This window comes from Sander lucioperca, chromosome 10, assembly GCF_008315115.2.
Source record: "Sander lucioperca isolate FBNREF2018 chromosome 10, SLUC_FBN_1.2, whole genome shotgun sequence".
Lineage (NCBI taxonomy): Eukaryota > Metazoa > Chordata > Actinopteri > Perciformes > Percidae > Sander > Sander lucioperca.
Genome location: NC_050182.1, coordinates 29,677,803 through 29,694,310, shown reverse-complemented (window position 1 = coordinate 29,694,310; position 16,508 = coordinate 29,677,803). Strand labels below are relative to the sequence as shown.

The 16,508-nt window shown below is 42.0% G+C and overlaps 2 protein-coding genes and 1 long non-coding RNA gene across 6 annotated transcripts; 1 reads left to right on the top strand and 2 right to left on the bottom strand.

Moving 5' to 3' along the window:
• Positions 1 to 30: 30 nt before the first annotated feature.
• si:dkey-34d22.1 (discoidin, CUB and LCCL domain-containing protein 1) lies at positions 31 to 12,147 on the top strand. Of its 4 annotated transcripts, none has more exons than XM_031298814.2 (15): positions 31 to 274; positions 3,062 to 3,283; positions 3,875 to 4,012; positions 5,138 to 5,189; positions 5,285 to 5,357; positions 5,463 to 5,596; positions 5,731 to 5,768; positions 6,088 to 6,279; positions 6,985 to 7,097; positions 8,080 to 8,254; positions 8,380 to 8,475; positions 8,660 to 8,771; positions 9,100 to 9,137; positions 9,223 to 9,333; positions 11,263 to 12,147. In XM_031298814.2, exons 1-15 carry the CDS (start codon positions 172 to 174, stop codon positions 11,703 to 11,705), a joined length of 2,040 nt encoding a protein of 679 aa, XP_031154674.1. In that variant the 5' UTR covers positions 31 to 171; the 3' UTR covers positions 11,706 to 12,147. The 4 variants fall into 4 exon arrangements, with proteins under 4 accessions (XP_031154674.1, XP_031154676.1, XP_031154675.1 ...); XM_031298816.2 differs by having other exon boundaries at positions 32 to 274; positions 8,678 to 8,771; XM_031298815.2 differs by having other exon boundaries at positions 32 to 274; positions 9,226 to 9,333.
• LOC116049291 lies at positions 10,617 to 10,850 on the bottom strand. The gene is made up of 2 exons (XR_004104851.2): positions 10,682 to 10,850; positions 10,617 to 10,650 (listed from the first exon to the last, which is right to left on the bottom strand). It is a non-coding gene; the product is annotated as an uncharacterized LOC116049291 (long non-coding RNA).
• A 254-nt stretch (positions 12,148 to 12,401) lies between the features above and the next one.
• si:ch211-79k12.2 (uncharacterized protein LOC568844 homolog) lies at positions 12,402 to 16,307 on the bottom strand. The gene is made up of 4 exons (XM_031298817.2): positions 15,972 to 16,307; positions 15,520 to 15,796; positions 13,853 to 15,441; positions 12,402 to 13,370 (listed from the first exon to the last, which is right to left on the bottom strand). Exons 1-3 carry the CDS (start codon positions 15,996 to 15,998, stop codon positions 13,916 to 13,918), a joined length of 1,830 nt encoding a protein of 609 aa, XP_031154677.1. The 5' UTR covers positions 15,999 to 16,307; the 3' UTR covers positions 12,402 to 13,370; positions 13,853 to 13,915.
• Positions 16,308 to 16,508: the final 201 nt, after the last annotated feature.

Sequence of the window (16,508 nt, the reverse complement as noted above, 5' to 3'; positions counted from 1 at the left end):
GGGATTATTTGATTGGCACTCACGGAGAACCAATGAGAGGTCGAGTTTACGTCTCGTGGCCAATAGTAAATATCCAGTACCTTGTACTATACTATAACTTTTTTTACTGAGGCCAGAAGCTCGAGCCATCGGGGCTTGCACCTTACTTTTTCACACGGAGCTCTGGAAATCATGCTCGCAAAGTGTGAAAACATCCGGGATGCTGTGAAGTCGTTTATTACCGGTTTCTGGATCACTTTTAGCGTCTGTTCCGTAAGTGTTCACGGCCAGGAGGGTAAGAAAAACCTATTTTGTTAACGCTTTTGACAAGATAAAGAATGTGACGCGAGACTATTTCAAACATCTTGTTAGCTGTTGTTACTAACGTTAACGTTACTACTGTTACTACTCCTGGTCACGATCAGCTAATAACAAATTAATTGCTAGTTTATTGGAACTTAATGGTAACGTTATAGTGACATATAGTTTAAAAGCCCTGGCGTGCGACAAGTACCAATGACCAACAGGCTTTGAAACAACATTTGCAACCTATCTAAGTTAGTCATTACCATCCAAACGTGCTACTATCGTTACCTCAAATTTACGTCAGCAGCTATTATGCTAACTGATATCACCATTACATAGGCTTGTATTGTGTAGCTAATGCACAAGTCCTAACGGTTTTCATATGTTCTGCTGTCAATTCTACTTTTATGGTGAACCACAAGAAGCTTACATTAGTCACTAACTATACTATGTGCTTAGGTCAGTGGCAAAATACTGTATTTCAAATTGAAGTAAGCGCAAAGGTCGACCATGTGAGGTCATGGTAGCATTCTTTACATACTCTTCCCTACTGCATGTTTACCTACTGATCCCAGCAGCTTACCTTTCCCACAGGTTTTTTTTTTTCTTTTTCTGAACAGCAGACAAGTCCATGGGCAGTATAAATCACAGTGACCATACATACACACAGACAAATAGAAAAGCAATTTACTGCCCCGTAGAAATATAACATTCAGCCATACCACAAATCTTACTGTTGATTTTTGTCTGTCTTTTTAGCTTTTGGTTTCCTCACATCGGAAGATGATTAAGTCCAGGGTCAATTACTTATTCTGAATCACATTTTGCTTTCTGGCAAGTATATGCAAAGAGCTTTGGTGGGGCCAGGGTATGGGGGAAACATTTTAGCCATGGTTGTGTAATGTTGTGATTGACACACAAGACAGGTTAAGGCAATATAGTGACAGGTAGCACAGGTGAAGATCCTGTCTGCTAGTGTGGACCTGTAAAGACCTGCCAGCAAAGCCTCAAGTGGAAAAACAATGTTGCCGGGCTGCTTTTGATTGAGTGTCTGCTATCCTGCCACCCAGGTCGACTTCTGTAATTCGCCTTCTAAATTTTCTAAACTGGTCAGAACAGGCCGAACACATATCCTCTCTGTATGAAACTAGAAACAGGCTGTAGGTGAAAGGGTTCAGTGAGCAGGGAGAGATTACCGGCCACCCACAACTTCCCCCAGCATTGCAGCCTCTGTGGCCTCCCACCGGAAGGTGACAGATCCATGCTCTGTTGCCCACGGTTACAGTATGTCGCTGTGGCATTTCCAGGGAATCCTTTGGGGACTTGAGGAGGGGCAATAACTTCCAAAGGTTTATGGTATCAGGAGCTGAAGAGCTGTCGGGAAGTAGGGGAACTGCTGGTGTGATACAGGATGTGTGTGACACAGGGTGAGTGGAAGGTTATCCTCCTGTTTCCCCTCAACAAATCTCCAGGAGCCTTATAAGGAAGACAAGGACAGGGATGATGCGTAGGCTTACATGGACCCTGGTGCCTTTTTCAAGTTTTGACCATTCTTGGAACACGTCATTACTTGACATTTTTGGGGTAGGTTTTGAGCCTGCCTGCCGCCCCCACAGCACTTATCTCTGTATAACCACTGTAGGAATTGAATAATTTATTTTCCGTTTCGGTTTATTTTTCACAGGGATGTAAGAGGATCTAAATATTTGTGTTTTCCGTTCCCATTAAAATGTTAGTCACAGCAACCGCAGGTCAGAGGATGTAATGATTCAACATTCAAGAAAGACAGTGTTCATAATTAAAGTAATGCATAAATAAATAAAAAGAACAGACATTTTCAATTTTCTGGCCTTTTCTCTTAAGTCAATTTTATTTATATAGTGCCAAATCATAACATAATTTGTCTCATGACAGACCGTTGTGTCATCTTACTGTTATGATCAGAAGAATATAAACATGCCCTGGTCTGCTCTGCATGTTCAGAACAGACGTATTACTCATCTGTTCCAAAATGGTGCATTAACAAAGCACTTAATATTCTGTGTATTTAGTTTGAGAATAAATGACGAAGCTGTCTGCGGTTATGTGATTTTAGCTTTATTTAAGCTTGGGGCGCTTAGCTTATAACTCTTTGCCTGGCACAGATACTTTGGGAGTGAAACTTCTATTTATAAAATGCTTTGATAACCATCAGCTGTGTGAGAAATACATATTTCTTGTTGGTCAGTAATTAGTCGATCAACAGGTGATTAATAGGCAAAACTTTTGATAATCGGTTAATTGTTTTTAAGTCATGCTAATAAGAATGAGAAAAAAATGCTAATCATTCACTACGTCCAGCTTGTGAAATGTGAATATTTGCTGGTTTCTTTAGTCTTCTATATTATAACATTCAACTGAACTACTTTGGGTTTTGAATTGTTGGTCGGACAAAAACGAGCAACGTGCCATAGGGACATTTTAAATAACCAAATGATTGATTGATGAAAATTAATTAATCCATAATAAAACAAATAAGCAGCCCTCGTACACTATAAGAAGTGAGTTACATTAATGATTTAACTTAAAACACTAATAACCTTGATCTTTTGCTACTCAAAAACTGAAAATGGCTTTTTTGAGAAAAAGTGTTTGACATAAAACATGAAAACATTTTTAAAGACACTATCCATTAGCAAGTGGTTGGCATCTAATTTTGGAATGAAACTGTCCCTAAACATGTTCTAATGTTGGTTTTTCCCATCACAGCCTCCTTATTGTACTTGTGTTATTTCAGATAATGGCTGTGGACATACACTGCTGGGCACAGAGTCTGGCACATTGGCCTCTCAGAACTATCCCGGAACCTACCCCAGTAACACCTGGTGTAAGTGGAGGCTTCGAGTGCCAGAGGGGCGAACGCTGCGACTGCTGTTTGGGGATTTTGACATTGAGAGCAGTCCGGGCTGCAGGAATGGTTCTCTTGTGATCACAGACAAGAGCGGGATACCCAGTCTGGGTAAGCTTGTTCACCGTTGATGGATTTTTTTTAATGTTCCATGTCATTACTGATGTTCTCCCAGCCATGATTGTGGAATAGACACAGGGCATGCCATTCCTTTGACACGTTGACAAAAGAGGCAAACCCAGTTTCGTAACAGACACATGCACATTCTCCAACCAGGTGTATCAAGCCGTGTCTTGAGGGCATAACAATTTGACAAGACACCAAAATGAAGGCTGAGAGATTCAGGAGAGAATATTTTTGTTAGGCTGCCATTTGTGTTTATTATCGTATTCCTCAGAAACTGGCTCACGATTTTTATGTAGTTTTCTCTGCTGGGGAAGTGTTCTTACATGCAGTCTACATGGCTTTGCACTTTACTGTACAGTTGGCGTTATGGGAAACAAACAGGAAAACACTAGTGGACTGACTTAAATCATCTTTATCTGTTGATAAATGCTGACACAGGGACTGACACTATTTCACTATTCGAGCATGTAATATGCTGTTTGTGCGGGCGTCTGTATACATTATGGTATTGGAAACAACAAAGTATTTGTGTTAATGTGCTTTTACAAATGTTGTTGTGGGTCTGCGTGTTCACAGGTCCAGTGTGTGGGAAGCTCGATGCATCACTGAACAATGTGACATTTAAAAGCAATGAAGTGACAATAACCTTCAGGTCAGGCCCACACCGCTCTGGACGAGGGTTTCTACTGTCCTATGCCACCGACCAGTATCCAGGTAAGACGTTTGTAAGTTGTTGATTGCTGTTTGTAAAGTGCTTACATGGTTAAAATAAGTATACGAAAGTTGTTTATTACCAACATCTGTGGTTACACTGCTGTTCAGTTATTACTGCGGTAGTCTTTACAAATGCCTGATTTATAGTTCGAATTGAATTTCTCAAATTTGCTCATTTACAAGTTAACACTGGTGTAATTTTAACACCAATGTCTGTGTGAATATTTGTCCTTGTGCATTGTGTGTTGATGTGTGTGTGCTGTGAGTCCATGAGTCACTTCTTATTGGCATTCATCCTCCATCGCTATCTTTGCTCTGGCGTCTTTGCTCGGAAAGCAAGTGTCGGACTCCTTCTCTTAGGCTCAATGGAGTGAGGCCCTCAGGCTTCAGTCTGTCGCTTTGAGTGGCTGGATTTCTTTTTCCCTCCCCCTCCTCTTCATCAGCATGTTAACCACTGCAAGCCCACTACCATTGTGTGTTTGTTGCAACCCAGAGGCTGTTGATCTAGCGGTTATAAAGTCCAAGTATTTTAACTCCTTCTACCAATGCAACAGCAGATTGTAACATGTACACAGAAATGTTTGAATGTTTCTGGATCGATATAGAAAATGAGACAATGGTTAAAGTTCTTCCTGTGTATCATTTAAATAACCATGTGGACTTGTTTGGTCTGAATGCTAGTCTATACTTAGAGATAATTCCATTTTGTCTGGATGAAGCAATCCGTACTGTACAGTATGTATCATAGTTTCCTGTTTTTTACTGGAGTTGTTTATGAAATCAGTCAGTCAGTGTCTGGAGCTAAGCCCGTGTTCAGACATACAAGCCACTGTCTGTTAATTGTGATCACACGAGGACCATCCACTGTACTCGTGAACTGTGACAGTAACAAAGGGCTTACTCACATCAACAGCGATGAGCGCTCATCCCCTAATATAGCACACGTAGAGCATGCTAGATCCTCTCACACAAAATCTGTTTGTGTGTGGTTGAGTATTATGTAAGCCTGAATTACTGGGTCCCACACCATACTATTCAAAGTCCACCAATACATATTTAGGAAAGTTTGAATTAGTCCTCAAGAGTGTTGATTTAATTACATCTCTGTCTGTTTTGCTGTTGCAGATCTCATTTCTTGTTTACAACGAGGATCTCATTCTAGCTCGCAGCTTTTGAGGTAAGTGGTTGACCTCCACATTTCCCATAATAGATTCAGATTCAGTTTCAGTTAAAGAGTGAGTGTTTCTCATGGATTATTCTGCCGTTTCTCAGTGTGTACTGCCCTGCTGGATGTAAGAATATCACAGGGGATGTTTGGGGAAACAATGAACAGGGTTACAGAGATGTAAGTAATCCACATTTCATTTCAAGCTATATTTTTTACTTAAAAGTACAAGTTATGAATTGCCTTCATGTCTAAAAGGGCTCCATGTGTCCCCCTCTGCTATAGACCTCAGTCCTGTGCAAGTCTGCAGTCCATGCTGGAGCTGCATCTGATAGTCTGGGAGGCCGTATCACTGTGAACCGTGGGAGAAGTCTTACACTCTATGAATCCACCTTTGCCAATGGAATCCTTTCAAAAATGTGTGTCTGCTGTTATTGAACTCAAAATAAGAGATCACATTATGTCATAGTGGCTGAGTTCAAAATGAGATTATATTTAATGTATATCTATGTATGTAGATGCACTGACCTTTTTAACTCTCCTATTTTGACAGGGGATCATTATCAGAAAAGAAGCTGCTCTTCAGCCAAGGTATGAGCAAGACATGACATTTATCACTACATGTTGTAAGCACAGCACACGCAGTGTTTGTACATGTTTTAACCCATTTACTACAAGTAAGACCTTATTTACATTCCTGACGTCCGTTGTTCAAGACATTTCTTTACCCCCTTCCGGACATCCATAAACTTCTATTCCTTTCACTATGGTATAAACACTTTTTTTTTTAAATGGCAAAAAAGGTTCTGCAGTAAAGTATACATGCTTTGTAGTAAAGTGGCTAATGTTGCTGTATATAAAAACACTCTGGGTTACATAATGAACCACTTTCCTCTGGTCCCCTAAACAGAATGCAACAACATCCTGAGTGTTTCTGGTTTAAATGCCTCATCTTTCCGGGATGAAAACAGTCAAGAGTACACAATGTTCTGGTCCTCCAGAAACATGGATTCTAGCCATGAGTTCCTACCCTGGGCAGCAGGCGGTAATGATCCAAACCCGTGGGTGGAGCTGGGGCTGAGTGATAGAAGCACTATCGCAGGTAAACATTTTCAAATTAGAATTTGTGTATAAAATATGCTTATTTAAAAATATTTTAATATACTCTACGAGAGCTGTTTAAAGGGTAACTCTGATGATACTATTGTCAACAAATATGCAAAAATAAAATACCCAAACCAACAATGAATTTATGCCACTGAATAGTATTTTGCGTGTATCCAAAGTCTGATATACAGTAGGTTATTCCTCTGTGCCATTGACCTCCAATTTCTTTTTTTTTTAAAACACGTCAATGAGTCACACTGACGCACTGGTTGACCTGTTTCCTAATTAAGATGAACATGGCCACAGTAATTAATTATTAGTCAGTCGCACCTACACAGTCCTGCCAGAAATACTCATTAGCACACCAGTGTATTAATTCACCACTGAAAATGGTCCGCAACAAATGCACTATTTACTGCAGTTCGTTTGAAGAAAAATTATCGAGCCTTTTCAAAAATTGAAACTGAAAAAAATGAAGATTTAGATCTTCAGTTGGAACCAATGAGCTTGGGCCACAGACCAGGTAGGGAAGTCAAAAAGTATTGAGAGGTGTCCCAACACATTTGGTCTTTTTGTGGGATTTATTGACAATTGTCATCAGACTTTGTGTGAAATTGTTACCAAGAGATTGTATCTTAATGTCCACAGTGTGTTACGGTATTACGGTGAACTAAAAAAATGTTGCACTCTGTTTTTTCAGGAATAATAACAACGGTATCAAACGAGTACTACATAGAATCCTACAGTCTTTTTTTCAGCAAGGACAGAAAAGCTTGGAAGCTATACAAAGGTGCTCTCAGCAAAGAAAAAAAGGTACGCATTGTACCATGCTCACTGATGTTCACTTGGTGGTACTCTCATGTGGCAACTGAGTCTAAACTAGGGCTGTGCAATTAATCAAATTTGTAATTGTGATTACGATTTTGGCTCCTGAAGATCACAAAAACAGAGTAATCGAGAAAAACAATAATTTTGCACATTGCGTTTTACAAATAAGCTCTCATTTTGTCTTGTTTTCTGAATGAGAAGAAAAAGTTAAAACGGGAAATGTATTAAAGTGCTCATATTATGCTTTTTGGCTTTTTCCCTTTCCTTTATTGTGTTATATATCTATTTGTGCACGTTATAGGTTTACAAAGTGAAAAGGCCCAAAGTCCACCCCAAAGGGACTTACCATCTCCAACAGAAAACACTGTTCCCAAACTGCTCCAAACAGCTCTATTATAGTCCAGCCTTACTTCCGTGATGAACGTGCATCACTTTGAAGCACACGTTATAATGCTCACCTAGCTGCTAGCATGGCATGCCCTCATACTCTGCTTCTGACTGGCTAGTAGTCCTTACCTACTTACTGCGCATGTGTGACTCCCAACAAAGATGGAACAGAAGTGAGATGTCTCACTCTGTAGCTAAAACAGAGAGCTCAACACACAGGGTGAAAAGAGGAGCTGCAGCAATGTGCAGTACAACAAAAATATGGTGTTTTCTGAAAATTAAACCATGTAAACCTATTCTGATATAACCTCTAAATACAATTATGAACCTGAAAATGAGCATAATATGCATAATATAAATTTCAGAGTTCAAGGTGTTTTCACTGTTGATTTGTTTGTTTTTATTTAAATTCAATAATTGCAACATCTTTCCAAAAGGCAATGAGTACTCCTGTTAAATAATCGTGATTTCAATATTGTCCAAAATAATCGTGATTAGGATTTTTTTCCATAATCGAGCAGACCTAGTCTATACTAGGCGTCCTGGTGTCCCTCTGTAACTTGGTTGTCATGGTTCCCAGGTGTTTCAGGCCTATACGGATGGCCACCTCAGGGTTCTCAACAGCTTTTTCCCTCCAGTGGTGGCTCGGTTTGTCCGGCTACAGCCACTCAGCTGGCATGGCCGAGCTTTAGCTCAGGTGCAAATCCTGGGCTGTCCTGTTGCCAAGGTAACACCAAGGTCCCGCTCAGCCGCTGGTGGGTGATCTCACTACTACTCCTACTTATCAAGAATCAACGTATCTCTATTTACATGATCTGTCTAGCATGTGTTCATGTCTGTACTCCTGATGTTATGATGCCCTGTCCTACTGGTCCAACAGAATCTCCATCCATCCGTGTTAACATGGACACACCACGGCCCAGCCCCACTCCTCCTTCCCCCACAGAGGGCCCAGTGTTAGTGGATACGAGACTGAGTGTGTACTTGCATAGCTTTCATTGTCATTTCATGTGTGTACAATGGGAATTAATGCCCGTCTATTTTAGGAAGAATACATGTCAGATCAGTAAAAACATTGTTATATATTCACACTTAACGGTATGTACATTGCAATAAACTGCATTCCTGCCTCACCCTTATACAACTGTTTACTTACTCAGACACTTATGTTCCTGTACGCTCCAGTCAGCCAGTAATAGTGGCAGTGGGAGTGGTCCTGGGGCTGATAACATGCGGCAGTTGTTTGTTGGCTGGAGTCTGGTGGAAGAGAAGGTACTGTATTTTAATACTGTTGATCTTTTCAGAAGTTATTTTCAAGTACAGTTTGCACACACGCTGATTTGAATGGAGTAGTCATTTTTTTTTCACTGTACATTTGTTTTTATTTTATTCATGCCTAAGTACTTTTGGTGACTGGCAAAGATACTGAGGTTGATGATTATTTTTATTATTGGTTCATCAGTATTTTTTCAATTAATCGTCATTTTAAAAATAGTTGTGCCTGAAAAATGACTGAAACAACTAATCAGTTATTTAGATATTTTTCTGTCGACTGATTGACTAATCTAGTATGTTTGTGTTCATCTCCTTCTCCATGTAGGAAAAAAGATTCACAAATGAAGTACTCCTTAACCACAAGTAAGTCGAGTGCTCTTTAAACATTTTCCACTGTTGTTCAATTTTCTGTTAAAAAGCCTCTGACTGAGTGTGTTTGTGTGTCAAGCAGGTAGTCAGAGTTTCCAGGCAAAGAGTCTCTCCTGCCCACAATCAGAGCTTATCTCTTACCCTCTGGAGCGAAATGTCCATGATGCTCTACCTAGCCCTCCTCTTAATGGTGAGAATTCATAGAAACATGGTTTACTTTTTCAACAGAAAACACTGCTGTGCCTCAGTATTACTACTGTTATTATCAGCGTCTGCCTTTTTGCTAGTCCTTTCATTGCCCATTCAGAGTTTACTGGTGATCTCAAGTCGTGAGCTCTGCCTTCCCTCCTCCATCTTTCCTGCTCTAACAGTCTCTGGCTTCAGTGGTCAGTTTGAGGAGCTCACACCAGGCCTGACAGGCAAACAGCTCTCTCCACGGGCTGTCCATTCTTTCCCCTGGCTCAGCCCATCGCCCAGACGCAGTATAAACATTCCTTTCTTTGGTCCACGGAGCCTCTCTGAAAGAGACCCTTTAATTGGAGCTCGATAAAGAGCGCTCAGCCTCCCCCCACCCCACCCCTACAACCACCAGTTCCCCTCTTTGCCTTCCCCACCCTCTCCCCCAGCGAGGGGGCCCTTCCCTGAGTGGTCCAGTGATAAACAGGACAGAGGGGTCAAAGCTAAGACAATCATAGCCCTCACTAAAGCCTGTCTAATTAAAATAGCTCTGGCTCGGAGGCTCCCTGTGGGCTCTTGTGTAAGGTCTAGGCCTCCCACACCACAGCCTTGTCTGCTTGGAGAGAGTAGGGTCTGGTCGGATCCGAGGGCAGCGCTGTCAGCCCCTGTCCCTGTGATTAAAGGAGACATTGTTGGTGACCAAGCATCTAACGCAGGGACTCAACATTGGCCTAATATGAGACTGCTATTAAGTAGAACAGAAGCATTTCTCAGAAACTGAAGATGCAAATAAGAAATTGATCCTAAAAGAGTGTTTCCCATTAGTGAAAGGATGCTGATATGGGGTACAGTTGATTCTTTTATATCCATTTAATAACATTTTGTCCACCACAGTATAGAGGAGTATTAGTGGGGATGCACCAATATGTTTTAAAGCTCATAAAATGCCGGATGTTTCCTTCCCATATTGGCTGATCCTAACCCTATCTTATGCATTTGTAAGAGTCTTAAAGATATAGAACTCAAACGGGATAATCTTTTCTGGCATGCCTGTTTGAAATGTGCATTATAGGTTCATTCTTGACCTTAGAAAGGCCTATACTGTGGAAAAACTTTCAAGCCCAAGGTTCACTTACTTAGCTATTCCGAGGCTTAGGAATAGCTAAATAAGTGAACCTGGAGTTTAGAATAGAAAATTATTTTTAAAGGTACTTTAAGGTAAACAAATGGTTTTGAAGATTATACTTAAATCCTGGTTAATTTGACAGTTATATGAAACTTTTATTTACAGGGGAAACACACTAAGAATAAGGTATTTTCGCAGGAGTGCCTTGTCTACAATACGTGTTGACAAGTTGTACTTGCATGATAAAACACTTGATTGCAACCAAGAGTTAAAAATAGTGACCACTACAAGATACAGTAAATGATAACAAGGACAAAGATATCAGTGAAAATTCATTCAGCTGATTCAGTGATTGAGGCAAACATTTGTTTTCTTGGAGACCGTTATATGGCTGTAGCTAGTAGCTTAGCCTAGCACAAAGACTGGAAACAAGGGGAAACAGCTAGCATGGCTGTGGTCAACGGTAACACAATCCAAACCTACCAGCACCTGCAACGCTCTCCAATTAACACATTATTTCTTGTTTGTTCAATCCTAAGAACCGGAATAATAAAAGCGACTATTCACCACCCGGGTTATGTACCAGACTATTTCTTGCTTGGGACGAGTAACTTCCTGGAGTCTCCGGTGGTTGTCTAGCAACTGCTCAGAGCTTACAGTGCCTACAGAAATGACAGTACCACTGGCTATGCTGAAACTGATAAGGTTTTTGATTGGCCTGGGTATCAGTGAAAATCCCAATGTTTGTTGCATCTCAGATGAATAGAAATACAATCGCATACTGGGTTTTTTTTTTCAATGTATTTGTCCTTTCAGACTATGCAGAGCCTGCTGTTGCAACTATTGGACAGAAGGTTGGGTCAACATTCAGACCCTCCTCAGATGAGGGCTACACCACCCCCTTCGCCTTCAACCATTATGACACTCCTGGCAACCTGCCAGAGTACGCCGAGCCTCTTCCCCCAGAGCCTGAGTATGCCACTCCATTCAGTGAGCAGCCCTCCGAGTCCAACCTACCGACTTTGACAGGGATCGGTCACAGCAATACACATGGACCCCCTGTACCGGCACCTACCGCTGGTACCAGGACCACATCCAGCCACACTCAGTATGACTGTCCCTCCCACAGGATGCTTTCCAATGGCTACTGCACTCCTGCACTACATGTCAATGGCCCCCGGCCGGTCAGTGTGGTCTATGCTGAGCCCAAGTCATCTGACTCTTTACTACAGAAGCACACATATGAGGAGCCTTTGTGAACACAGCAAGCTCAGACACAAAGAAAGAAAAATAGACTCCTGAGCTAAAATGTGTGTTGGGACCAGAGGACCACTTGTGGGCGGCGGGGGGGCTCAAGTGGACACAAAGCTGGACAGTGTTGTCCATACTAGAGTACTAATGCTGACAGAGCTGAACTTCTAGTGAATGATGCACCCAAAGTTGAGAAGTCACTTTGGATCACGGTGCATATATGAGGGTATACATAACTCATTGTGCACAATAATCCGAGAGCCATATGGACACAGATTTTTCCTTCCAGGAAGTATGTAGTTGTACAGCGGAAGTATCCTGTGATGCACAGAGTGAATACAGGTTCAGTCGTGTCTCAGATGAAATGTTTAATCACAAGCTGCACTTTCAGAAAACACATACAGCAATGTATGCTTCATTGTATTTAACAGATTAATGCAAAAAAAAAAAGCGGATTGAATATGTTACTTGTCCTCACAAAACATTGTACTCACAATGTATAATTTCAACATGTTTTGTTTAAAAAAACATTTAAGAAGCACTATACAGTAAATGGTAATGGTAACTAAGTGGTCGAGATTGTTGCTATAACTATGTGTAACCACTAGGTGGCTCTCTTGAGCTTTAAACAGTATTGGATTGTGTGATTATTTGTCTGCTGGTTCTCACTCCTCAGATAATTGTCAACCATACATAGTAAAAGGTTTTTAAATAAATGCTTGGAGTGTAATATAACACAGAAAGGCACAACAGGCGAGGTGGTGTCGTGATTAGGATGGAGGACTTTCATCTACACTGACGAAAGCCCCGGTCATTGAACATACCGCAATGCATGTCCTCGAACAAGACACAAAACCTTTACATTAAAACTATTCCAGTACGTGGCCTTGTTATTTGTTAGGCTTTAGGTACTGTACAACAACTTAAATCTACCTAACTCTGTATTCCATACTTTTACTTAATTGTCTATGCCTTGGAAAGGCCAATGGATTTTTTATTGTATGGAAAATACAAGTTAAAATTAAATCACTAAAGAACTTAACATAAATAAACTAATATGACTGCTGTTTTTCACACTTGGAGGAAAAGACGATAGAAAATTGTACTTTTTCCTATTACAAGGCATTTATATAATAAGGGTCAGGTGACAGTGGTAGTTCTCCATTAATATGTCCTATAATGTTACCAAAAGACCCTCGAAAATGTCATTTAATTTCTAGAAATGCTTTCACAAGCTTTGTGGTGTCACATTTAGCGATGAATTTGCTCACTGCTGAATAAGGCACAATAAAACGACTGCATTAAGATACCATACTTTAGGAGTTGGCCTGGTGTGTGATTGCAGCAGCAAGGTGTTTTTAAAACAGACTTGAAGCCTGTAGCAGTGATGGACCTGCACAAACAGGCAGCAGGGTACCTCATTAATAGAAAAAAATGTCAATCAATCCAAAGTATGAACTTCTATCAAATCATAAATGTAAAAAAACTTTCTGAAAACTGCCATGATTTGGCTTCTGAATATAATACACACAGAATCTCTCCTTATAATTATGTCATTGTAATTTAAGTCTATATAATAGCTCGAAAAGTTGAGTGCTATATCAAATCGAAAAGACCAATACCTAACTACAGAATATATTACACACATTATTTCAACACTGGTTTTTAAAGTGCTCATATTATGCTTTTTAGCTTTCCCCCTTTCCTTTATTGTGTTATATATATTTAGTGTGCATGTTATAGGTTTACAAAGTGAAAAGCCCAAAGTCCACCCCAAAGGGACTTACCATTTTCCAGAAAAAACACTGTTCCCAAACTGCTCCAAACAGCTCTATTATAGTCCAGTCTTTACTTCCGTGACAAACGTGCGTCACTTTGAAACACGTTATAATGCTCACCTAGCTGCTAGCATGGCACGCCCTCATACTCTGCTTCTGACTGGCTAGTAGTCCTTACCTAGCTACTGCGCATGTGCGACTCCCAACAAAGATGGAACAGAAGTGAGATGCCTCACTCTGTAGCTAAAAAAGAGAGCTCAACACACAGGGTGAAAAGAGGAGCTGCAGCAATCTGCAGTACAACAAAAATATAACCTCTAAATATATATAACCTCTAAATACAATTATGAAGCTGAAAATAAGCATAATATGAGCACTTTTACTACGGTGTTTTGATGTTGTTTATGTTCAGCCTGTTGTAATGTACCAACAACATGAATTCACTCCGCACTGTTATCGCGGACCTCCTTGTTTGTCCCTGACTCTTTCCTCTGCCCCTCCTCCTCCTCTCTTCCCTCATAGGAGTAGTGCATCAGAGTCTGATGTCTGTTCCGGGACGGGGCATCCTTAAAACGCAGGCCACAGTCTTCGCATGCATACAGAAGCCCCTCTCTGTTGCTGCCTGGGTTTGCTCCCTCTGACTGACATTTGTGATGAGCAGCGATCGACACAGAACCCTCTCTGGAATTTGGAGCTGTGTGCAAATTACTCTCTGGACTGTTAGGTGTATTTAGCCCAACGCTGGCTGGAGGATACGTCCTGGGACGCCCAGGTGGATAACCACGGCCTGCTGGTCCCCGATATGCATCCCCAGCTCCACCTTCTCCAGCGTGATCAGGGGCAATCCCGTGGACTGTGCGGTAGTGGAAGCGGATCCCGGAGCGGTTGGAAAAGCCTTTCTCACAGAAGCTGCAGATGAAGGGTCTCTCCCCTGTGTGGATGCGCATATGGATCTTAAGAGCTCCTGACTGGGTGAAACATTTGCCACACTGGCTACAGCAGTAGGGCTTCTCTCCTGTGTGGGTCCTCTGATGGGCCCGGACCCCTGCCAGGTGGGGAAACCCCCTGCCGCAAAATGCACAGGAATATGGCCTTTCGCCTGTGTGAATCCGCCTGTGGATCTTCAGAGCCCCCGACTGGCTAAAACTCTTCCCGCAGTCAGAGCATGAGTAGGGCCGGGCACCGCTGTGCACATTGAGGTGGATGCGGAGATTGCTGTGCGAGTTAAAGGCCCTACCGCACTCTGTGCAGAGGAAGCCGGGTGGTTTGTGAGCGTGCTCAGAGCGCTGGTGTTGCAGCAACTGGGACGGTCTGGAAAAAGAGGCAGAGCAGTGCATACAGGGATGGAGCGACAGCATGGTCGTAGCTGCCATACTGCTTTCCTCTTGTTGCTGAGGGGCTGTTTGTCTGTGCTGGTGGTGGCAGACCTGGGTACAGGTAGGAAAGGAGTGCTGGCAAGGAAGGCAGGGAAAAGGGCCAGAGAGCTGTGGAGCATGAGAGTGGGCAAGCTGAGTGCAGGGTAAACAAGACGTTATGGGACAGTGGTGGTGATGAAAATGATGGGCGTGAGAAAACGGGGAGTCTGTGCCTTCCTGGTGACTCAGTATCTGGGTTTGTAGGCTGCGATGGCAACACAAGCAGGGAAACATGGAGAGGTGGGACAAAGAGCCTGAGGATGCTCTGGAAGCGGGAGCCCGGTCTGGTTTCTGAGTCCCTCTGTTTGCATCCTCCCTCTGCGGTCGGCTGGACGCCCTGGTCTCTAGCTCAGATGTGGTGCTGCTTGGTTCAGTGGTGTCCGGTAAGCACATGCTGAGACTCATTGGAGCAGTACAGCTAAGGTCTTTGGGGTGGCATACTGTATCCGAGCGTGGGGGCGAGGACAAAGATTGTCTGGGTTTTAAAGTCTCAAAGGAAGTTAGAGAAGTGGAGTAAGGGCAGCCAGGGCAGGTGCAGGCACTATGCACATCTAGACATAAAATAAATATGAATTACAATGAAATTAACGCAATAAAATGACTGAAACGTCCTTATTTTGAGCTCTTACCTTCTCTCCTGTCTCTGGCCTCTCCCTTCCTCTGTGATGCCCCAGGCTGGACCCGTCGGCCTGCCTCTGCCTCAGGCTTGTCCCGGGCAGGTCGAGGTTCAAGTGAAGCACCTTTGAACCGCAGAGCCTCACCACCACCACCAGCAGCCATAGCTACTGGTGGTGGTGGCATACCCCATGCTGCGTTCAGCACATCTGGCTGATCCTTTAAGGCGTTTCCAGATGTGATAAGGTCACCAATGAACTGATGCATCTCCATCCAGGAGCACTGAGCACGCTGCAGGAAGTACAGGACATAGTTACAGGGTCTGAATACAATTGGTGTATGAATAACCAAAAGTCCAGGTTACTTGATAATTCGTCGACAATGAGTTAAACGCTTCATTACTTTAGCTAAGAACATTGGTTCCTCTTGTAATAAAAAAAAACAAACAACGGGGTCGCCTACTTACATTGTCGCCACACTTCTCTTTGTCCATGAATTTAAACAAACGCTGGTGTTTTCGCCAGATCGACGGCTTAGCTTTAAACCAACGACTTCAGTATCTGGACTCTGGGGTTCACAAACAATGAAAGCAGCAACAAACGCACGTTCTTTATTACTGTATTATTATATATCTACTGTAGCCTACTCCCGTTAAAACCATAGACTGTATATAGGTTAAAACCATCTCGTCACAGAACAGTGTATTTCCGGGTTCTTTAATCATGTGACGCGTTGGATTTTTCTTTTCTACACTTTAAAAACATAATGTTCACTTGAAAAACATACGAGACGAGACATCAAAATAAACATCAAAACAAATGCTAAAAAGAAGTAAAGTAGGCTACAATTATTTAAATAATGGACACCAGACAATTCTAAATCTGTTGACAAACAATAATACGAAATAAATAAGTATTACAGACAGATAAGATAAAAAAGGTAAAATGAAACGGTTTAGATGATGGATATACGGTGCATATTTAATATTTACTTTCCTTGAGCC

What these genes read in the sequence shown, in the direction of transcription:
- si:dkey-34d22.1 (XM_031298814.2), top strand. Translation starts at nt 172, where the DNA reads ATGCTCGCAAAGTGTGAAAACATCCGGGATGCTGTGAAGTCGTTTATT. An exon ending in AAGTGTTCACGGCCAGGAGG is followed by an intron (nt 275 to 3,061) that starts GTAAGAAAAACC and finishes GTGTTATTTCAG; the next exon opens with ATAATGGCTGTGGACATACA. An exon ending in TGATAGAAGCACTATCGCAG is followed by an intron (nt 6,280 to 6,984) that starts GTAAACATTTTC and finishes CTGTTTTTTCAG; the next exon opens with GAATAATAACAACGGTATCA.
- si:ch211-79k12.2 (XM_031298817.2), bottom strand. Translation starts at nt 15,998, where the DNA reads ATGGACAAAGAGAAGTGTGGCGACAAT. An exon ending in AAGAGAAGTGTGGCGACAAT is followed by an intron (nt 15,797 to 15,971) that starts GTAAGTAGGCGA and finishes TACTTCCTGCAG; the next exon opens with CGTGCTCAGTGCTCCTGGAT. An exon ending in GGCCAGAGACAGGAGAGAAG is followed by an intron (nt 15,442 to 15,519) that starts GTAAGAGCTCAA and finishes TTTTATGTCTAG; the next exon opens with ATGTGCATAGTGCCTGCACC.